The sequence below is a fragment of the Cloeon dipterum genome, chromosome 3 (assembly GCF_949628265.1).
Source record: "Cloeon dipterum chromosome 3, ieCloDipt1.1, whole genome shotgun sequence".
NCBI classification, from domain to species: Eukaryota; Metazoa; Arthropoda; class Insecta; order Ephemeroptera; family Baetidae; genus Cloeon; species Cloeon dipterum.
Window position 1 is genome coordinate 18,764,412 of NC_088788.1, and position 15,923 is coordinate 18,780,334.

General features: G+C 39.8%; 3 protein-coding genes across 8 annotated transcripts in view; all 3 read right to left on the minus strand.

Moving 5' to 3' along the window:
• Positions 1–4,052, minus strand: part of LOC135940495 (serine/threonine-protein kinase tousled-like 2) — a 33,167-nt gene extending 29,115 nt beyond the window's left edge. For 3 of the 5 annotated variants that reach the window (XM_065485413.1, XM_065485404.1, XM_065485403.1), the window contains exons 1-2: positions 1,129–1,171; positions 226–339 (exon numbers count right to left, since the gene is read on the minus strand). In XM_065485413.1, the coding sequence (XP_065341485.1) occupies positions 226–339; positions 1,129–1,156 (142 nt within the window). In that variant the 5' untranslated portion in view covers positions 1,157–1,171. Of the gene's footprint in view, positions 1–225; positions 340–1,128; positions 1,172–3,632 lie in introns of those variants that run through there. The other 2 variants (XM_065485406.1, XM_065485410.1) reach the window with 2 other exon arrangements.
• Positions 4,053–4,965: 913 nt separating this feature from the next.
• On the minus strand, positions 4,966–9,609 carry LOC135940776 (late secretory pathway protein AVL9 homolog). 2 transcript variants are annotated; one of them, XM_065485827.1, is made up of 12 exons: positions 9,364–9,609; positions 8,749–8,955; positions 8,593–8,685; positions 8,399–8,534; positions 8,144–8,333; positions 8,027–8,092; positions 7,740–7,974; positions 7,313–7,441; positions 7,043–7,250; positions 6,821–6,992; positions 6,678–6,766; positions 4,966–5,378 (listed from the first exon to the last, which is right to left on the minus strand). In XM_065485827.1, the coding sequence occupies exons 1-12, from the start codon at positions 9,454–9,456 to the stop codon at positions 5,041–5,043; spliced, it is 1,956 nt and encodes a 651-aa protein (XP_065341899.1). In that variant the 5' UTR covers positions 9,457–9,609; the 3' UTR covers positions 4,966–5,040. The 2 variants fall into 2 exon arrangements, with proteins under 2 accessions (XP_065341899.1, XP_065341898.1); XM_065485826.1 differs by having other exon boundaries at positions 7,307–7,441.
• Positions 9,610–12,783: 3,174 nt separating this feature from the next.
• Positions 12,784–15,918, minus strand: Fntb (Farnesyl transferase beta subunit). Its single transcript, XM_065485832.1, has 10 exons — positions 15,634–15,918; positions 15,412–15,555; positions 15,240–15,352; positions 15,052–15,177; positions 14,825–14,995; positions 14,636–14,765; positions 14,453–14,585; positions 14,289–14,397; positions 14,123–14,231; positions 12,784–12,957 (listed from the first exon to the last, which is right to left on the minus strand). Exons 1-10 carry the CDS (start codon positions 15,715–15,717, stop codon positions 12,856–12,858), a joined length of 1,221 nt encoding a protein of 406 aa, XP_065341904.1. The 5' UTR covers positions 15,718–15,918; the 3' UTR covers positions 12,784–12,855.
• Between the last annotated feature and the right edge of the window lie 5 nt (positions 15,919–15,923).

Below are 15,923 nucleotides of genomic sequence, written 5' to 3' on the forward strand. Positions count from 1 at the left end.
AGTTTGCGTTAAAACACGTCCGTGCATTTCACACAGCTTTTGCGGTCAAAGGCAACATATCCTGCCAAAAGCGCGGCCGTCAAGGGTTGAAAACGCAGAGATTTCGCTCGAAATGCTTTGCAGCGGCTGCTAATTTTCGCGGTGCCCGTTCCTGTGGTCAGCCGCCGGTCAGAGCGAGGCCCCAGGCGGACCAAACCCCACGGATAGTAAGTGGTGGGCACTCACCTGCAGTTGAGCTGTGATGAGGGTCGGCCATGCCCCCCACGGGGGCCGGTGGAGGCGGCGGATTTTGCGACTGTGCTCGGCGAGGCGCGCGAGCAGCATTAGCAGACCGTCGACCTGAAACGAAAGCCGAATTTCTTTCAACTTTGACACATCTCCGGTCTCTGGCTCCAGGCCCGATTTAATTGGATTATTAATGAAAAGTTTTTAGTCGCAGGGGGTAAATGAAGTCTAGAAAATATTTACGTGGTATGACTAACACACGCCTTCCGAAACGAAATTATTTAGGAATTCTCGAGTTATGACACATGGAAAATTTATGAAATACGAAATAGCGTTGTTTGTGATTTAAAAATAACCTATTGTCTCGTTAGAACTTAAAACACAATTTCCTGAAATTTCAAACTAGCTCGATCCCTGCGCGTTTATTTTGTGTCACTAAATGAATTTAATGCGTTTTGTTCATTAAATTATTGTGTTAAATAGAAAAAAATATGTCTTGGTAAGACAATTAAGTATATAATCTGTGGGAGAGCCGTATACAGTTTAACTAAAATAATTCAGATTTCTAAATAAAAGCAATAATTTTATACCAATGTCAAAGATGGCAGAAGGTGGTTAGTTAAGTGACTCGAAATGCTCAAATAGTTCAACGGGCTGGGAGGCGCACCGGTGCCTCGTCACCACTTGCTGTTTTTTGCACCTTTCCAGCGGCTTTAGGGACAAATGTCTGGCGTTTCAATAAAATACCTCGGTGCGAGGAGTCAAAAAGATGACCACGTTGGGCCCAAGCTCCTCTGCGGCCACTCGGGCCCCATATCATCCGCTCAGCGGTGCTATTAGGACCCGGTGAGCTCATAGCCCACGGGAAGTACTGAGCAGAAGTTCAAGAAATAAAAAACTTACTAGAAGAATTGTCTTTCAGCAGCAGCATTCGAACAATTTAAATAATAACGATCAGAGGCTTAAAAAATTCCAAGGTGGCTCCTTCCTTATCGAAACAACATTGCTTCCTCGTTATTGCTAAAGCTACTCAGAAGAAAATCAATTTCATGATGAAATGATGTCATTACTCTGTTCCTCTAGTTTGAAAAACAATTCTATATGCTTGAAGAAAACATTACATTATATGCTTGAAAATATCAATTTAAATGGTCTAAATCTGATTAGAATAATATTTTTCAAAAAGTGCTTCGTCCATTTTAACCGATAACAATTATTAATATTATTGATTGCCAACCGTTAGAAACCCTATTCCAGCGGAAGGAATCGCTTTTAAAACACTTTAAACCTGTCCCAATTCGTCAGAAGTGGAGGTGAGTGCCATTTCATTCGCTTTTGATGAAGAGCCGCTCGTTTGCGCTCAAGCTGTTTTACTCGTTTCCACTTTTTGCTCCTCGCTCGTTGAGGTTGGCAAAAAGTGCTGCCGCAACATTTAACGGATACGTACAATGGGATTATTGTCTCTCGGCCGATCGCTTCGCGGCTGCGGTGCAAAAGTGATTTTACTGCAGCGATGAAAAATTGTTCGGCCATTCATAACTCAATCGAATTAGTTAGATAAGAGCCAATCTTTCAACACAGTATAATGGTTTCAGGAATATAAATTTTGAAACCGTAAAAGGCTGAAATTTTTCGAAATTCTACAAGTCTCCAGTTTGTTATTAAAAGGTTATTTACCGAAGTCATTAAATCCTCCAACGAGCTATAGCTGTTTTCGAAGCAGCTAAACAGTTCTCGTCACCATTATTTGTTGCATTGCTTTGTTAGCGCTGGTCTCACATGTCAGAATGAAACAGAATTGGAGAACAAAAGCAGTTTGAGACGTTGAAAAAAGAGTGCGTTTTCTTTCCTCACAATCAGAGGAAATGCAAGTCGATGCACTCGTTTGGAGGAACGGTTCGAAACCACAAGTGTGAATGAAAAGCTGGAAAAGAGACGGTGTTCTGTTAATCCGGGCGCCGCTACGCGAGGATCAGGTTAACGAACGTCACTCTCTCTCCGCGCCGAACGTCCTATTAGGTTGGCAGTCAGGAAACGCTGATTAGTGAGCTAAATAGTAACCGCACATGAAAGATCACCTTGCAAGTGCCCCCATTTGCTATCAATACATAATATGTATAAGCGACCAACTCGACTAACTGCACTCGGCGACGGCGGCAACGAGCTAAACGCACGCGTGCACAGAGAATGCATACGCGCACGCCGTTGCATAATTTTGCAATGCCCGGTATGGAAACCGAGCCTAATGACAAATCGACACCTTTTCTCCTTGGCCGAGAGAAAAGCTGTTTGCCCCCCTGCGACAGCGATTTTCCTCCGTGATCGGATCGGCGGTGGATAATGGCGTGGCTCGTCGCTGCCGAAATCAACACGGTTCACTGCTCACGTTTCCTCCGCCCGACAAATCAATTAAATGGTTTGCAGCGATGCGCAAGCCGCGGGCACACGGCCTGATAAAATTCTCCACGTCGACATTTTGACTTGCTCGCTGGGCGCGGGGCGAAAAGCGTCAAACGCATAGGAGGCTTGCCGAAATGACCTTGAACCAATTCTCTGGCCGACTCCCGAGAGCTCGGTGACTAATTTGTTGCGAGCGGACACACTGAATATCTGTAGTCGGTTTAGGAGAAATATTTATTGAGCAACTATTGGCCATATAGGGACTTATGAAAGTTAAATAATTTAAATTTTGAAAAATCCTGAAAATTAAAAAAAATAATTGAAAATAACTGCCAGTTTCTAATTCAATTATTGAAAGTGTTAAGAAGAATTAAATTTAAATTTAAAAAATCCAAACTTCATAGAAGCAATTTAAATGAAAAATGAAACAGGGAAAAAGGGTTTAATCTTATCTGACCACTTCAAATGTTTACATGCCCAATTACAATCACATGTCTCCTGTCAAAATTATGTATGTAAACGTCACAGTCTAGCCATTTAAATTGCAATAATTCCCAGAGTAAAATATTCAAAATCAAGTCTCGCGCACAATAAATGTACTCGAAACGTTTTATCAAAAGCATTGCATTCGCGAGCACACCGATGATTGACGGCTGTCGACTCGGTGTCGGCCGTAATGGCTGCAGTGCAGATCCGTGGCAAGAAGAAATGCATGCACCGAAAGGCGAAGAGGCCAGCGGAAAAGGCCTAAATCAATTATACCGACTCCCGCAAATCGTGCACGCCGAGTAAAACGCTCGTTTCGATAACTGTAAAGAATCACGGCCGCGCGGGGCGGCCGAATGAGCCGTTTCGGCGGGCCGAAAACGCCGGTTCAGGCCGAGGTGCGGCCGCAGACTCGGCTGGGGCCCATCCCCGGGGCCAGATCGGACGTGCGGGCGGCCCCGGGGTCCACCAGGGTGGCTGAACGGGGCCGCGCGGACTGGTCATAGTCGTGTTTTACTCACCTATTTCTGGGTCGGGTCTTGACCTTTAGGGCAGTAGAATCATTCCTCCGGCGGGCCGACGCACTTGACGCTGCCGATGCACAGGCCGATACAGTCGACCGAGGTTCAGCAAGTCGGCAAAATGCACACGAGTGAAATAAAGCGAATCAAGAAGATGGCGTCCCCTGAATTTAACCGAGTGTGCATGTATGTTGTGTGTGAATGTGTTTTTTATTTCACCGTGCTCACTCAAATATCCGTTATTGGCACAAAATACCAGCACTGTCGGACACACGAGGCGTCCCTCGGGACCCCAATCCGCACGATCCGAGTCCTATTTGCGCGCAGGTGGGCCGTAACTGAGTCCGAAGTGGCTGGGCATGTATCAATTTTACACTCGAAATCGGTCCAACTTGAGAAAAACAGACACGAACAAGAAAGGAGCACCGAGGAGGAAGTAGGGGGGATGTTTTGCAGTGCGACTACGTCATCGCTATTCATTTATTTCGCCTGTACTCACGCGGTAATCAAGGGGGGTGTGATACGCGCACAGATAAACGATCGATGCGAGACCGTAAAATCTTTACTATCGAAATTGACTCAATTTAGTCTCGCCATTCGCCATTCAATTAAATTCTATAGAAAAAAATATTAGTAGTTTTTACATTATAAACATGTCGGGAATGCTTGTTGTTATTAAAAGTGGCGGCGCGGGAAACACTTAAGCATGCGGTGAACGGAGGATTTATAATTTAAAGCCTTATAATGTAATGACAATGACATGTTGAGCAGTTTTAATGAAGAGGATCTCACATTTTTTTTAAATTATGTTAAATCCTTCAAAATTATTCAATTTTTTTTAAATACCAAAAATGTTGCTCATGTTCACCCATGAATGTTGATATTAGGATTATGAATTGTAACAAAATATTTAATTACTAGGAGACTCTTCCATTAATAATGATGAAATGATAGGATAATTATTGAAGGATTCAAAATGAATTTTGATCATATTAAATAAAACGTAATTTTCTTGAGCTTAGTATTTTTATCATTTTTATTATAATTTATTTAACCAAGACATCTATAATAGCTTCTTTATCACAATTTATACCGAATGACGAATATCAGATCCAAAAATATTTGGAGAAAATTTGACAATCACAACCAAAAACAAGGAGAAAAAGTGATCAAACCACCAGAAATTCTTGAAGATCCAGATGTGTTCAAATTGAGTCTAAATATGTGTCTATTTGTGTACGTGTGTGTGTATATGTAAAAAAGCTCTTTGTTGTTGTAGCATGGAATGTTTTGTAATACAGGGAGGTCAATCAAGGAATACAAATGCCTAACATTAAGTACAATCTTAATTTATGTGCTAACGAGAGCAAATCAGACTAGGCTTCAAATAACTAGGAAAATTATCAAATTATCTTTTCTCATCATTTTGTGCTGCCTCTTTGCTTCCATTCTCCTCGGCTGCTTTGATGCAATCAGCAGGGACTGCAATGTCCTTTTCAACATTGGAATTATCCGCATTATTTTTATTTTTCCTGGCGTTTTTCCTCATTTGTTCTAGGGTAACCCAAGACTCATCCTTTTTCTCTTTGTTTTCTCCCTTCTCCTCACTAAGAATCAGCTCAGGTTCAGCTTCCAATCCATCCTCAGGTAGCTCATCAATTTTTTCTGTTTGCCCATTGTTAGGCTGACTCGTCATATTTGTCCACCAACTAGAGAAAGCTCCTTTAGCTTGAGATATCGCTCCACCTACAGCAAACACATTCAGTGTCAAGTTTTTGAGTTAAATGTAGATATATTTGCCTCGAAAAGATAAACCTAAAAATTTAAAACCGAATTAGATCAAAACTATTATTTCGTTAAATAAATAAAAAATTGCAGAGTTGCTGTCATGAGCAAAATGGGATTCATTCTTTCGCTTCAGATGATCCAATTTTTTAAGTTAATTTAGATTTTTGAAATTTTTAAGAAGTCACTGAGTAGAACCAAAATATAGTTTTTTTGACCTGATTCAATAATTGTCCTTTTATTACTATCTGTAGCATTTGATTTATGAAAAATTATTAAATATATTAAATTTTTATTTCCAAAGCGATGTTAGAAACGCAAAAAATATCAGAATACAATGCTTTGAATGATAATTTCATAATCAAGTTTGGAAGGATGGGTCTTGCCATTTTAGCTGCGACAAATTGAAAATTGAGATTGAAATAAGACAGGTTTTAAAATTGAACCATATGACATCAAATACAATTTTGTAGAACAACCAGGCATTCAAAGAATGTTTAGTTATACACATTAACTAGAACAATTTTAGTTGCTTGACGACACTTTTTCTAAACTCTATAAATTACGTGATACAACATAATTCAATACAATCCGGGTTATTTCTCCAAAACAAGTCATAATTTCATTAAATTTGTGATTCTGATTTCAAAATGATGACTATATGTATAATATTGACACAATCAACAAAATCGAACGTTTCTAACCAAATTATAGAAGATATCAATATGGAACTCAAAGCATTATCAGATATTCCAGACAGCCATGCTGCGACACGTAACAGCTGACGAATTTTAGAACAAGTGGGCAGCCACAAGCCGTCAGTTAAAAAGTGAAAAAGATCGAGGAGAAAAAATAGTCTTAGATCATTTCAGGTTGATAGGCACTTTGAAACAATGTTTTCAAATTTTATCAGCCACACCAGCTGTCGGAGAAAATTCTCAGCCAGCTCCTTCCTCAAATTAACGTGGCCGAGATCTTTCGGCATTTTTCGATAAAGCTACCAATGTTTTGGATCACGAGGTTCTGTTTAGGAACAGAATTTTGACAAAAGATACCTTGACTTTTAAATTAGTCTAGTTATTGACCCCCAAAATATAAATGAATAAAAAATCAGGTAATAAAGTGGATTTTCAATCTCATTAGTATGAATGTGCAGCTACAAAATGAACTGAACCATGTCTACAGAGATATGACTACAACAAGACATTAAAATACCCAAAAAAATGAAAATAATCACCGTTCCCTTCAAACAAAACTCACCAACTGCTTTTCCCGTGTGTGCCACAGCTCTTCCAGTATTCATCATCGCCTGATTCAGCTTCCTGCCGCCTTCGGTGTTCTGCATCGTGCTGTGGAAATTTAAACTTTAACTGGCTCTAACAAAATTCAAACAACATCTGTACTGAGAAAGGCGCAATTTCATGTCAGCCATGGACAGTTGCCCTGCAAATGGATGTCTTGGCGGCACATCTAGAATACCATCATATTCTTTTCCTGCCCAGTACTTGTAGTTGTAGGTGTCTTTCCACGCATTGATGAAGCTCACATTAAAATAATCCAATTCACGGTTTCCATCTAAAAATTGTATTATAGACGTTTTCCAGTTGATAATCTAAGGCCACAACCATTTAGCATTGAAGTGCGCAGCATGCAGAGCAAATAGACTTTAAACTGAGCCCGAATCCACTCATCGCCGCCTTCCCAGGCTGCACCATCCAAAACGTCCTCGGTCACGTGTTTTACCACATAATCCGCAAATCTCAGGTCTTCAGTTGTCAGGTGAAGCTGTCGCCTCAGGTCAGGATCAGACGTTTCTATCCGGGTTTCCTCCACCTTTGAACATATATCGTTTTTACATTAAAACTTTTGCGATTCTCAAGAACAAATACCTCTACCAATACGTCCGCCAGCTGGTTCTTCTGCTTGAATAGCACATTTGTGGCTCCAATTATGTAGCCTCGGACGTTCACGTCAGTGAGCATGTCCATGTAGGGGAGCGACAAATACGGGTGGCACAAATAGCCCTGTAGAAGAAAATTAAAAAAATTATTAAGAATGAAAAATAAACTATACTCTTAGGAATTTTGTGAAAATCAAAATTAGCAAATGGCTAAGCTCTTTGTGGAACATCTCAGGATGGCTAGCTTTTAGAATAATTCTGAGGAAAAAATTAAATAACACGCTCCCGAAAGCAGTCGCTGAACGGTAATGAGCTTGTTATTTAGTTAATTCCTCTCAGAATTTCAATGCATCATGGATTATTCAGAGCTCTAGCATTTGATAGCAGAAAATTTCGAAATAAATAATATTTTTTTAACTCACTTTGGTAAAAATAGACATTGGCAAGCCGCAAGACTGAGAATCTATCTGAGCAACAGCAGAGGTAACGCTGCTCCTGGCAGTTTCCATTTCATCCGCACTGACGCAAGGATCTATCTGTCCTGCACTGGGTTCTTCTGAGAAAGCACTGCCTGGCCGGCCCCCTAAGCTGTTCAAACTTGAGGAATGTGGCAGTCTCGCTTTAGAAGTAGCCGCGGTGGGGAAACTCTTCTCCGGACTGCGCAAATTTCATTAGGAAAATGATTATTTCTAATACTCTATAAGCAGACCTTTCAGGAGTGGTGGCAGGCGATTCATTGGTGAAGTTTGGCAGAGGTGACATGGGGCGCGAAGTTCTGATGGGAAACATTCATTATGAGTGTGACATAATTGGATTTTACTCTTACTTCACGCACGCAGATTCTTTGAGACCTTTTTCAATCATTCCAGGATGGAGAGATAAAATTGACAAGATTGTGGCACACAGCTGCTGCACTGGAGACTTGAAAAATATAACCCGTTTCTCTAACAACAGCAGCTTGAACAACAACACAGCTTTGTGCTTGAACTGCAGAATGAACTCTCTCAAGGATAATCCTAAAAAATTAGATCAATAGTTATTTATCACATCCTTACAAAATTTCTTAAAAATAAACACAAACCTTCAAAGACTTGTATTGAACCTAGTAAGTCCTCAGAGAGACAGCTATTAAGGTTTTTGTAGGTGTCTTCCAGCAAGGACACTTTGCTGAAATCCCCTTCATCAAAATAAGCATGAGTGATTAAAGCCATTTTGACCTAAAATTAAATTTGTATTAGATCTTAAGATGTTAACCCAGGTAGAGAAAAAATATACTTGTATGTGTCCAAAAAGAGGCAGCCTACTCAGCACACATACAGACTTTTGAACTGTTCCTCTAGTTATATCTGGAGTACGATTTTTCAATTTCTGCAATAAATAATCATAATATTGAAGCAAAATTAGAAACATTAATTAAAAGGGAGGTCAAACCTCGACAGGAATTTGTCTAAAGCAGGAGACGCCAAATATTGTCTCCCGAGAGTTTTTGAGGCTTGGCAGGTGGAAATAAACAGTGTCATCTTCGTAGTTGTGAGAGCCATCAGGGAGAGCAAGTGTTGGCAAGTAGTGCCATCCAGGCGGACATTCATTGCTGTCAAAAGCTGCGCCAGGCACCAGAGGAGGGTATGAAAACTCGACCTGATGAAATTGTGATATTTATTAATTGTTTTATAAAAAATTTGCGTGTCACAAACATTATGACACCATGGCACTTTCAAAGATCAATCATGATCAATTTGCGGAGGCAAGAGGACCAAAATCATTTGGCACGGTTTATGCTAATTTTTGACGTTGAAATTTTAATATTTATACAATCTCGGCATTTTACGAATGAAAAATATTAAAAAAAATTAAATTACCAAGTTGAAATTTTTGTTTCACTACAGATAAAATGAAAATTACGTGAGTCAATAAACAATTAACACAGAGATGAATTGGAAATTGTGGAACTACAGAGAGCATACGGGAGAAAACGCAGTTTCCGCTTCAGACAAATGGAAAAATCACGGCAGAATAAAATATTGTTCAGTTTGCATAGGAATATACCTGGCATCCTTTTTTGTGGTGGAATCCGATAACGATTACGTGGAGAATTGGACCATTTGTGGGTGGAATATCATCGGTTTTCAGGTCTTCCATACTTAACTAATAAATTATGTTGTTGTTTTTAGCTCGACTTCAAACGCAAACAAACTATCAAAAAATTCAGAAAAAAATGTTATTCAATGTCTCTCTGCAAGCCCTGGTAGAGTTGTTGACTGTGGCTGACTGACTTTGACTGCTGTCACTGCCAATATTTTCTAAACAAAATATTTTTGATTCCAGCACAGTCAAAGAGGTATTTCGCGACAGTATTTTGCAAACATCGAGCCATCATGTCCGTCAACGTAACAGGAAAGTTCTGCTCTGGTTCTGATGAAGTCTAACATGCTAAATACTTTACTACGATTTTAACATTTTTGTTTTTGCATGCGTAATTTTTAAAAATATTTGTGCCTTTGATTCATTTAGAGTGCAGGTTTCCTCACGCGTCCACTGTTTGTTGTTTTGTTACCTGTCCGAAACATATGTTTGTTCTGAGCGCACCCCTTTATGCGCGTCGATTCTCTCGTTGAAATACCCAAATCCCGAATAAACCCGAGGACAGAACGAAACAGTCAAAGGAAGAGCTGCCATCTTGGTCATGTTTACGAAGTAGAATTGAATTTTAACATCGACTTTTTGCCATCGCCTACCGTTATTATGCAACTTTTCTAATTTGAGCGCAGAGCCTGGATACTGCATTATCGCCAGCCATTGTCTGAACGAACGTGGCTCGTTTTTAAGGTATTAATTTTAAGTAAAGAAACCTATAATTTTACATCCCCCTCCCATGTTATGTACTACGTGAATGTGTATCACGCGCTTATGTGATACGAGTGTTTTGTATTGCCGTTGCGTTAGAGGTTCATGTGATTTCAGAGCTAGATATATTTTTTTCAACCTTTGCCAATCCACTGTAGGCTTCAATTCATCCCAATTTAACGAGCGAATTACTTAAATCAGATGAGCTTAACTTTTGTTTTGAGCAAATTGCATCAGATCTCAACACAATACACCCGGGTGCTCTTATGAAGGACTTGATTGTGTCATATCTACCAAATTGTGAATGATTAGGAGAAAGAATCTGATATCGTTTTGTTTCGCGGTTTCCATGAAGCTGTGATTTTTAATATACATATTTTGTTTCAAATTGGACTACATATATTCTTTAAAATGTAGATCAAAATATTATTCCTTTTCGTTTTTAATACATACATACCCCCATACCCCTTCATGAGTTGATCTTAAAACTGCTCAATTAATCGCTAAATTTTTTCCAATCACGCACGTTGTTTAACAAAAACGATCTCAATTTTCAGGACATAATCGATGGCGTGGTAGTCATTGTATCTTGGAGACGAAAAGAAATTTGGATTCAAGATAAGAAGCGGGAGAATCTAAAATCGAAAAATGGTGAGGCATCTTGGGAATTCAGGGTTGTTTGCCGTTCATCTGAAAATTCTGGCTAAAATCCAACATCCCCCTTTGAGGCTGGAAGCCGGGGACTGCTGCGAGCGGCTCGCACGTTAGCCCCAGTCCCTTCCTTCACGCCTTGGTATCCTTTTCATTTTTATCCTACCCTAGTATTCATATTTTGACGCATATTGGTTGGCAATATAGGTTAAAAAAATGTTATTTGAGACACTTTTGCCGCACAAAATGTGTGAAAATCGGAATGTGCTTGATCATAATTTAGAAAATTTTGCAGGTAACTTGGATATAATTAATAAAGCATGTAACAAAACCCATCATGTGACTGATGTGACACAATATTTTACTAATTATCGTGAGAAATGGTCTCATTGGCTAAGCCAAAATCTTTCGCTTTTGGAGAATATTGCCCATAGGTAATTTGTTAATGACTAAAATAATGATTAATTCAGGCTGAGAAACGAGCACATCACAATGCCTTGGAGAGGAAGAGAAGAGACCACATCAAAGACAGTTTTACAAGCCTACGAGACTCGGTACCTGCCTTACAAGGAGAGAAAGTTGCCAGCCGGGCACAAATTCTCAAAAAAGCCGCCGAATACATCCAGTTCATGAGGCGCAAAAATTCAGCCCACCAACAAGATATTGATGATCTCAAGCGCCAGAACGCTATGCTTGAGGGACATAGTAAGTATTACTTAGATCAGTAAATCTCACACAATACGAGTACAGTACTCATTGCAGTTCGCACTCTGGAAAAAGCCAAAGCGACTGGCACTTTTCCTGTAGAAGCGAACGACGCCTTGGTCTGTTCAAAGTCGGACTCGGCGTCCAGTTTCAACCACGAATCTGAGAGCGACTCCTCAAGTTCAAGCAGCTCTGCTGTCGACCGCCGAAGCAAGAAGATGAAAGTGGGCAACAATCACTGACAATGACAGCAACTCTGAAATTACCTCCATTGGTTTTTGTACACCCCTGTTACTTTGAAATCGTTCATCTGGCTTTGCACTATCTTTGAGGATCAATGCACATTCCGTCAGATCAGTGATTACCACACGTTAAGTTTCACCAACTCACCAGACGAAGCGAATGTACAACCAAATTTCTTTGCTTATGCTCTAAGTTCTGCACAACCACCGCGCCATCACGCCACCCTGTGCTTCGTCTGCCCCGAGTGCCACTCGGAGATGCGAAAAAGTGAACAAGCCTGGTCGCTGCCGTGTTTTCTGAATGGAAGCTAGACAGACGAGGCTTTCAGTGAAAACCTATGTCAAAATATACAAAAAAGAGAATGAGCTTGAGTACATCAGGAATTAAATATTTGTACGTTGGTCAGTTAGTATGGAACTGCGAATTTAGTTCAAAAGGGCAGGAAGCAGGTATTTAAGACTGTCACGCGATAAGCTAGACTTTGAAAGGGATTGCTTGTATTTTTCAAATCAGGCTGAAAAATACGGGTCCGGATGATTATGCTTAGACGTCAACGTAATGAAAGAGGGTTTTGAGTACAAACTATAAATTTCTAGGTAAAATTCTGCCACTAGGAAATTATTTTGCCCAATTTCAAATAATAAAACATTTTTTATGAAGATTGAATGTAAATTCAATAGCATGAAACAAATTTAAAGCCTGTCGTGTCAAGGCTCTCTCAGTGTATAATTTAAGTTAGGTCATCGCTGGAAAATCTTGCAAAATAGTGCTGGTGGTGATGGTGCGGTGTGCACAACCCTATCACTGGAAATTGAATCTAATGATCAGAAATTTTTCCTTTTGAATGTATTTAGTTTGTAAGGAGCTGTTCTATCTAACAAGATGCAGTAATAAATCAGATTAGGCGCATTCAGAGGAGAAATATTCTTCAAATTTCATGTTAGAGTTCATTTATACGATAGACTGTCATGTGTAAATAAACCATGGATCCTTGATGTCATTGATTTTGTCTGACACACTATGCTCCCTTCTAATAAATATCTTATATTTATTTAATGTGAAACAAGTTGTTTGAAGGCAAGAAAACAAAGAGCTTCAAATGAGGCGGCCTGGGCAGGGACATGGAAGTGATTGGAAGTAGGTGGTTGCTTTCTCAGCTGACTCGCTGGTTATGTTGTACAGGGGATGGCAAGGGACCTGAAAATTTAATCAAAAATACAATTGAGCCAACGAGGAACCCCCCATGGTCCTTCCACCCCTGCCAAATTTTTTCTCCATTAAACCCATAACGTAAGTGATGAACCACTAGTCAAAATTCCATCCAGCATTGTTTCTGAAATACGGATTAGACAAAATGTTATGAAAAAACTTGAAACTCGATTTAAATATCCACTTTTAGTTCAATCACGCTAATTATTTGGTATGTGGTTCTTCTTGACGGGACAAACAAATGGTGGGTCATTATTGACATCTTAAAACCACTCAATTTTAACATTGAGGTCATAATGGTCAATAAAACATAAAATAATAATTGCACTATAAACATATTCTGAGAGCTCATAAATTTTGCTATATTTTATACCTATTTTTTCAATATTGCAAATATTTTAGACAGTAAATAACATTAAACTATTTATTAACCTCTGCTCAGCACAATACATCCTGTAAGCTATGAGCTCACCGGGTCCCAATAATACCACTGAGCAGATAACATGGGACCTGAGTGGCCGCAGAGGATCTTGGGACCAGTGAGGCCATCTTTTCGCCTCTCCGCACCGAGGTCTTTAATTGAAACGTCAGTAATTAAATTTGTTCCTAAGGCCGCGGGAAAGATGCGAAAACCAGCAAGTGGTGAGTCAGCGCCGGTTGAGCTATTTCAGAATTTCAGTCACTAAATTATACATTTTTTTTTTAATTTAATGTTTCACATGGTGAATTATCACTACTAATAGTTTTATTTTTAAGAAAACATTTTGATCCTATGGCCTGATACAAGATTTTTACTTCGAGAAATAGTCAAAATTACAAAAATTGCATATCGCACGATTTGTCTCGTCAATGAGAATCTACATACCAAATTTCACAATCATTGGATCAAGTTTCCCATTTTTCAAAAAATTAACGTGGAAAATCCTATAAGAACCCATACTAAGGTTGGCCTCCATAGCTCTCCTACAGTGCTAGATGGAAACTAGAAATTTTCCCATGGAGATTTTCTTATTTTCTGTCTGGTGGACTAAACCCCAGAAGCATGGTTTCCCTGTTCATTTAAATAAATTTTAACCCTGTGATCAATTAAGTGTGACACGAAAAAATGGTTTAGATTTCCAAAAAATTAATCCGTTAAAGAATATATAATTACCAATTTGTTTTCCGGAGGTCCTATCACGGTTGGGTGGCTAGGGTCAAACCCAAATTGAGCAACTGAGATGCCGCTTAAACCATAACAAGTGTGATACAAATCTTGAGATCTGAAACATATTCAATTTAATTTTAAATTCGGCCAATCAGCGTGACTGATTGCTTACTTTCCTGGCTTGTCAATGATGCCCCCTCGGGGGTGCTGGCAGCATATTAGCAAGTACTCTTGTAAGGCCTCTTGGTTGAACAGCAGACTTAACGGCATTGGCATACCCTCTAAAGACAGAAGTTGTTGTTAATTTCTTGACTCAACAAGAATAAGAAATTTTGCCTTTTGTCTTAAGGATTAGATTTATTAACGGGAAGGCGCCTCCTTGCCAAAAAGAATAGCAACCGTCTACAAGTTTGTTCGTGCGGCCTTGGAAGCCACCCTCGAGCTTCATTTGACGTGAAACAGCCCACCGCTGGAAACGAAATTTCAATAACAAAACAAACAATTGCTGCAAAGATTAACCAAGAAAGCTGGGAAGTCGATGAGATCCTCTTGTCCCATTAAAAATAACGCAGCTAGTCCACAAAAAGCATATCCTCCGTGGGCCTCCATGCCAGGAACACCTGCGAATCCGCCTTCGTACGTCTGACACCTTAGCGCGAGCATCATAAGATTCATTTTATGATTTTTCCTAAACCATTTCTTCAATACCGCACGATCCACTCGGCAGATCCAGAGAATAACTCTTCAGTGTAAATATTGGTCAGTCTTGCAATGGACAGGGCACAATAAACTCCTCGAATGTCGGCCTCACTTCCATGATGCATCGAGAAAGAGCTGTCGGCGTTCTTTAACGAGTACAGGAACTTTTGCAGCTTCTCTCTGCTCAAGGTTGGAATTATACTTTTGAAATACCAAGCAGTGAATTCAACACTCGCCTGTCTATCAGAGCCATCGCTTCTACTGTCCCCAAAGTACAAAGAGCATTTACTGCTGCGTACGTTGGGGCAAGGTGAGCGCTTTGTCCAGGACCCCCTCCGAAGCCACCACTTTCTGTCTGACATCTGCAAATTCAGTGCATTTGAATTAGATGAGTGGTCAAGATAACAATTTGAATTAATTTAACCTAGCTAAACGCGCAACTAAAGCTGAAGAAACTTCTGCATTTGGCGGATTTTCCAGCAGGCTTAATGAGTGTAGAATCCAGTAACACAGCCAAGGCTGACTGGAATCTAGGACCTGCAGGTGGCAATGAATTATGTAAGTCCTATGTGAAAGTGTTTAAAACTATGCCAAACCTCATATCCTTTGGGAAGATACTTAAGGGACGAGTTCAAAAATTCTAAATGCTGCTTTCTGTTCAGCACTGGCAAGTCTGGTTCTATTTCAGAAGCCAATCCAGTTTGATACAACAACTCTTCACAATTGTCTTCGACATTGATCTGAAAATAATATGTTACGTTTTTTCTTCAAAATATTACAAATAAAAAATTTAGAATCTAATTTTAAACCCCTATTACCTGTTCAATCGAGGTCACGGTTGAAACATTTTCTTCGTCGAATCTGAAATCCTTGATGAGTTTAAGGTCTCGACCGTTTGCCATCTCGCAGTCGGGTATGATGGAATTCAGTGCTTCTCGTCAGTCAGTAATACATAAATCGAGTGATGTAACTTATTTATGTAGTTTGTGTGCAGGTGCATACAATAAACGAAAATGAAGAGGCATTCAAATACTCTGGCACTTTTCTCTTTATCGTCGTTTCGTCTTCCTTTCACGCGCACCTGGAGGTCCTCCGCTCTGTCACTGTT

Bases quoted from the DNA above. Each gene is read 5' to 3' on its own strand.
- Fntb (XM_065485832.1), bottom strand. From the start codon at position 15,717: ATGGCAAACGGTCGAGACCTTAAACTCATCAAGGATTTCAGATTCGAC. The intron at 15,353-15,411 runs GTTTGGCATAGT...TGCCACCTGCAG, and splicing joins ATCTTCCCAAAGGATATGAG to GTCCTAGATTCCAGTCAGCC. The intron at 15,178-15,239 runs GTTAAATTAATT...CTGAATTTGCAG, and splicing joins TTAGTTGCGCGTTTAGCTAG to ATGTCAGACAGAAAGTGGTG.
- LOC135940776 (XM_065485826.1), bottom strand. From the start codon at position 9,456: ATGGAAGACCTGAAAACCGATGATATTCCACCCACAAATGGTCCAATT. The intron at 7,975-8,026 runs GTCTGCTTATAG...AAATTTGCGCAG, and splicing joins CCTGCCACCACTCCTGAAAG to TCCGGAGAAGAGTTTCCCCA. The intron at 6,993-7,042 runs GTTGTGGCCTTA...TACAATTTTTAG, and splicing joins GCGCACTTCAATGCTAAATG to ATGGAAACCGTGAATTGGAT.